Source organism: Crocuta crocuta, unplaced genomic scaffold (assembly GCF_008692635.1).
Source record: "Crocuta crocuta isolate KB4526 unplaced genomic scaffold, BGI_CrCroc_1.0 scaffold978, whole genome shotgun sequence".
Lineage (NCBI taxonomy): Eukaryota > Metazoa > Chordata > Mammalia > Carnivora > Hyaenidae > Crocuta > Crocuta crocuta.
In genome coordinates, this window is record NW_027530876.1 from 336,192 (window position 1) to 340,415 (window position 4,224).

Genomic DNA, 4,224 nt, shown 5'->3' on the forward strand with positions numbered 1-4,224 from the left:
CAGGGCAGCCCTGGCATGGCCCCTGGGGCCGGGCACCCTCAGGTGCCCCAGACCCTCGGTGCACAGGGAGGCCGGGCACAACCCCGGGCGGGCGGGCAGGCGGGCACCTTGAGGTCCCGGTGCACGATGCCCAAGCTGTGCAGGTAGGAGACGGCGCCCAGGACCTGGCCCACTAGGTGGCTGGCGTCCTTCTCTGTGTAGGAGCCGCGTTCCATGATGCGGTCAAACAGCTCGCCCCCTGTCACCCTGGGGGCAGTGGGGACTCAGCTAATTCAGGCCACTCGGCCCCCACTCACCACCCAGCCCGAGCCCCAGCCCGTCCAGCCTGCCCCTGCCCTCCTCACAGCTCCATGGCCAGGTAGAGGTGGGAAGGGCTCTCGTGGACGTCCTCCAGAGCCACGATGTTGGGGTGGCTGACCCTGCAATGGCAACCGAAGGGCCCTTATGGGCCACCGCAGCCCTCTCTGGGCCTCTCAGGGCCTCAAGAGCTTTGTCCCCGGCCCCCAGGGAAGGCTTTCTCCCCCTTCCCTTTCTCGCTTCTCTGCCCCCGCTTCCCCGCTACCACGGGCCACCCCTGCCTGGTCCAGCAAGGCAGAGTCCCCCGCGCTGAAGGGGCTGNACCGAGCGCGCACCTGCGGAGCACAGCGATTTCGTTCTCCACCAGGGCCTCCTTGCCTCGAAGCGCTTTCTTGGGGATGCACTTGAGGGCAACAAGGTGTGAGGAGCCCCGCTCCTGGGCCAGCACCACCTCAGAGAAGGCGCCCCTGAGGCAGAGAGGGGGAGGCAGGAAGGGAGGGGAAGAGGCAAAGAGGAGGAAAGGAGGGGGAGGGGACGGAAAGCAGAGGTGCGGAGGGGGCAGGGCCCTCCTAGCTGAAGAAGATGGGGAGGCCCTCCCAGTGCCATGCCACCCATCCATCCCATCCACACACTCACACATTTGCTGACACACACACGCTCGCGTGCACACACCCATCCACACACACACATCACATTACATTCATTGACACACACACACACACACACACACACACACTCACGAGCCGAGCTTCTCCCGGATCTCATAGACGCTGCTGATGTCTTCCGTCTGCTTCTTGAGCAGCAGCATGTCTGTGGGGGGTCGGGGAGAGATGGAGGGAGGCCCCCTGGGCGAAGCCACCCTCAGTGGCAGCCTTGCTCAGAAACACGTAAACCTCCCCCAGCCCGGCAGCATTTCGCCCCTCCCCCACCGCCCGGGCCCCCCCTCCCNCCTCCTCGGTCATTCATGCCGGTTCCTGCCGGCTCCTGGTCCCGGTCCCTTGGCGGCCTGGCTGGGCCAGCCCCAGGGCCTTTGCACCACCCGTGTTCCTTGCCCAGAAGTCTCTTCACCCACATGTTGACATAGCTCTCTGCATGCCCTCAGGTCTCTTCCCTTACCCCAGCCCTGCCATTTCTGCCACCCTGGCCTGAGCCCCCATCAGCACTCAATTGGAGGACAGCAGTAGCCTCCCCATCGGGGTCCCTTTGCCCTCTGACCCCACCCTTCACCCGTCCTACCCAGTCTCTTCCTCACCAAGCAGCCAGAGCATTTCCTATATGGAGATCATTTCACCAGATCTCCAGACCCTTCCACAGCTCTCCAGGCCATGAGTCAAAGCACAAGTCCTTACAGTGGCCTAAAGGGCTCTGCATGATCGGTCCCCCTTCCCTATCGTTGCTCTGGCCCCTTTCCACCCAGTCTCCCCCTCACTCAAGCAGCTCTAGCCAGCTGCAACCACATTGACTTCCTAACTGGCCCTCAAACACACCACACATGCACCTGCCCCAGGGCCTTTGCCCTCCCCGCCTCTCTGCCTGGAATGCTCTTCACTCAGATATCTTTTTTTTTTTTTTAATGTTTTATTTATTTCTAGGAGAGAGACAGAGAGAGAGACAGGGTGAGCAGGGCAGGGTCAGAGAGAGAGGGAGACACAGACTCTGAAACAGGCTCCAGGCTCCGAGCTGGCAGTCAGCACAGGGCCCGACGCGGGGCTCGAACCCACGAACCGCGAGATCGTGACCTGAGCGAAAGTCGGACGCTTAACCGACTAAGCCACCCAGGCGCTCCTCTTCACTCAGATACCTGCTTGGCTTGTTCCCTCACTTTGTCAAGTCTTAGCTCAAATGTCACCTCCTCAAACAGGCCTCCCCTGCCCAGCCTCTAGTACATCACCCTGCCTGCCCTGTCTTCGGAAGATCCGCCACTGCAAAATTACCTTCTCTGTCTTGTCTTCCTCATCTGAGAATCCACTCCTAGACAGCGTCTCTGCTGAACAAGCTCAGGAAATAGTTGCGGGTTCCTCCATGCATCCAGTCCCGTCTCGGCTCTGGCACTACTCCTAGGGGGCCCGGGCCCCAGCAGGGATGCAGGGACAGGTGTTCTGGCTGTTGACAGGAGTGCATCCATACGAGTCAGTGCCGCACAGGCTTCACGGACTCATGGGAAGGGCCTGCTGAATCTATCTTCACAGGGGTCTGTCTGTAGGCCCTGGCATGACCCAAAACCTTTTTTTTTTTTTAACTCTATTTATTTATTTTGAAAGAGAGAGAGAGAGAGAGTGAGCACGAGCAGGGAAGAGGCACAGAAAGGGGGTGGGGGGAGACAGAATCCCAAACAGGCTCCATGTTGTCAGCACAGAGCCAGACGCGGGGCTCAGTCTCACCAACCCTGAGATCACCACCTGAGTCGAAATCCAGAGTCAGACGCTTAACCAACAGAGCCACCCAGGCGCCCCTGACACGAAGTCTTTTAAGAGGGTCCACAGGGCAGACAGAGGTTTTTCAAAATCATCTTTCCAGAACTCAGCTCCCACCTGTCTCTGTCCAAAACTTGGTTAAGGCTGAGAAGGTCCCTCCACTTCCTGTCCCCCTCACCCTTTCCCAGTCACGTTCCCCCCCCCCACCACGAGCTCACTCAGGAAGGTTCCAGGGGCCCGCAGCCCTCATTCCTAGGAAGGGAACCACTGCTGAGCCCCATCCCACACGGACCATAAGGCCTCTTTGTTCACGGACACCTGAACTCATGGGCGAACCCGAGCCCCGCGTTACTTGCTTGTTTAATAGTCATGCGTCAGCAGCTCTCATCCACGGCTGCTGTTCTGGTCAAGCCGGAAGGAATTTTCATCAGAGCCCCATGGTCACAGATTGTAACAAGAAATGTACTTTATATACACTTGTGTTTCAGAGAAATACAAATCATGAGTAATAAAAGGCTGCCCGCCCGGAGAAAGATAGCACCAAGGGGTGCCTCTGAGGCACAGCGGATGAAAAGTGGAGGCAGGAAGAAGAGAACTTACTTCCAAAGGGAACGTGGAAAGAAGAGCCGGCCTCACTTTGAGATGGACACACGTACCGGTTCACCGGGTGATTTTAATGCCATGGGCCTCACGTCAAAAGTGCTATCGCAGTTGGGTTGTGTTTTTTTTTTTTTAACAGTATTTACAATACACCAGAAAGCACACTCTTTGCAACTGTTTGAAAATCTGTTGAAATATCGTAGACGTCAACTTCAAAATGCACACGTGTGTTGAGTGGTTGGGATAAAGAGCTTTTCAAAATCCTTTCAGGGGACACCTTACAGGAAAATTAACTCAAAGCTGACCACAGATCTAAATGTAAAATACCAAACCTTTAGAAGAAAACAGGAGAAAAATCTGTCTTCGCTTGGGCTTGGCCATGAGTTTTTATCTATCTACCTTTCTTATTTTTAAGAAGATTCCACACTAGGCATGGGGCTCAACTCGTGGCTTGAATTCACAACCCTGAGATCAAGAGGAAGATGCTTAACCAAGTGAACCACCCGGGCACCCTGAGTTTTTAAATATAATGTGGGAAGCACGGCCCATGAAAGAAAACATCAGAAATTGGACTGTATCGAAATTTTCAATGTTTGCTCTGCAAACAACACCGTTAGAGAAAGAGAAGACAAGCCACGGACTGGTGGGAAGTCTCTGTAAAAGAGAAATCTCATAAAGGACTGGTATCCAAGATCAACAAGGAGCTCTTAAAACTCAACAAAAGAAAACAAACAACTCAATTAAAAACTGGGCAAAAACAAAGAAATGCAAATGAGAAATAAGCGTAGGAAGAGATGCTTGAGGTCATACATTTTAGGTCCACAGGGAAGTGCAAAGAAGTGTTTTAATGTTTATTTTTGAGAGAGAGAGAGCGCACACAGGGGAGGGGTGGGGTGGGTGGACGGAGGAGCCA

At 55.4% G+C, this 4,224-nt stretch overlaps 1 protein-coding gene across 1 annotated transcript in view; it reads right to left on the minus strand.

Moving 5' to 3' along the window:
- The window catches only part of PNCK (pregnancy up-regulated nonubiquitous CaM kinase), a gene marked incomplete at its 3' end in the record, with an annotated part of 1,901 nt that extends 737 nt beyond the window's left edge, over positions 1-1,164 (minus strand). Inside the window, exons 1-4 of the mRNA XM_077769601.1 lie at positions 1,038-1,164; positions 633-764; positions 345-419; positions 94-246 (exon numbers count right to left, since the gene is read on the minus strand). Coding sequence (XP_077625727.1) covers positions 94-246; positions 345-419; positions 633-764; positions 1,038-1,105 — 428 coding nt within the window. The remainder of the gene's footprint in view (positions 1-93; positions 247-344; positions 420-632; positions 765-1,037) is intronic.
- Positions 1,165-4,224: the final 3,060 nt, after the last annotated feature.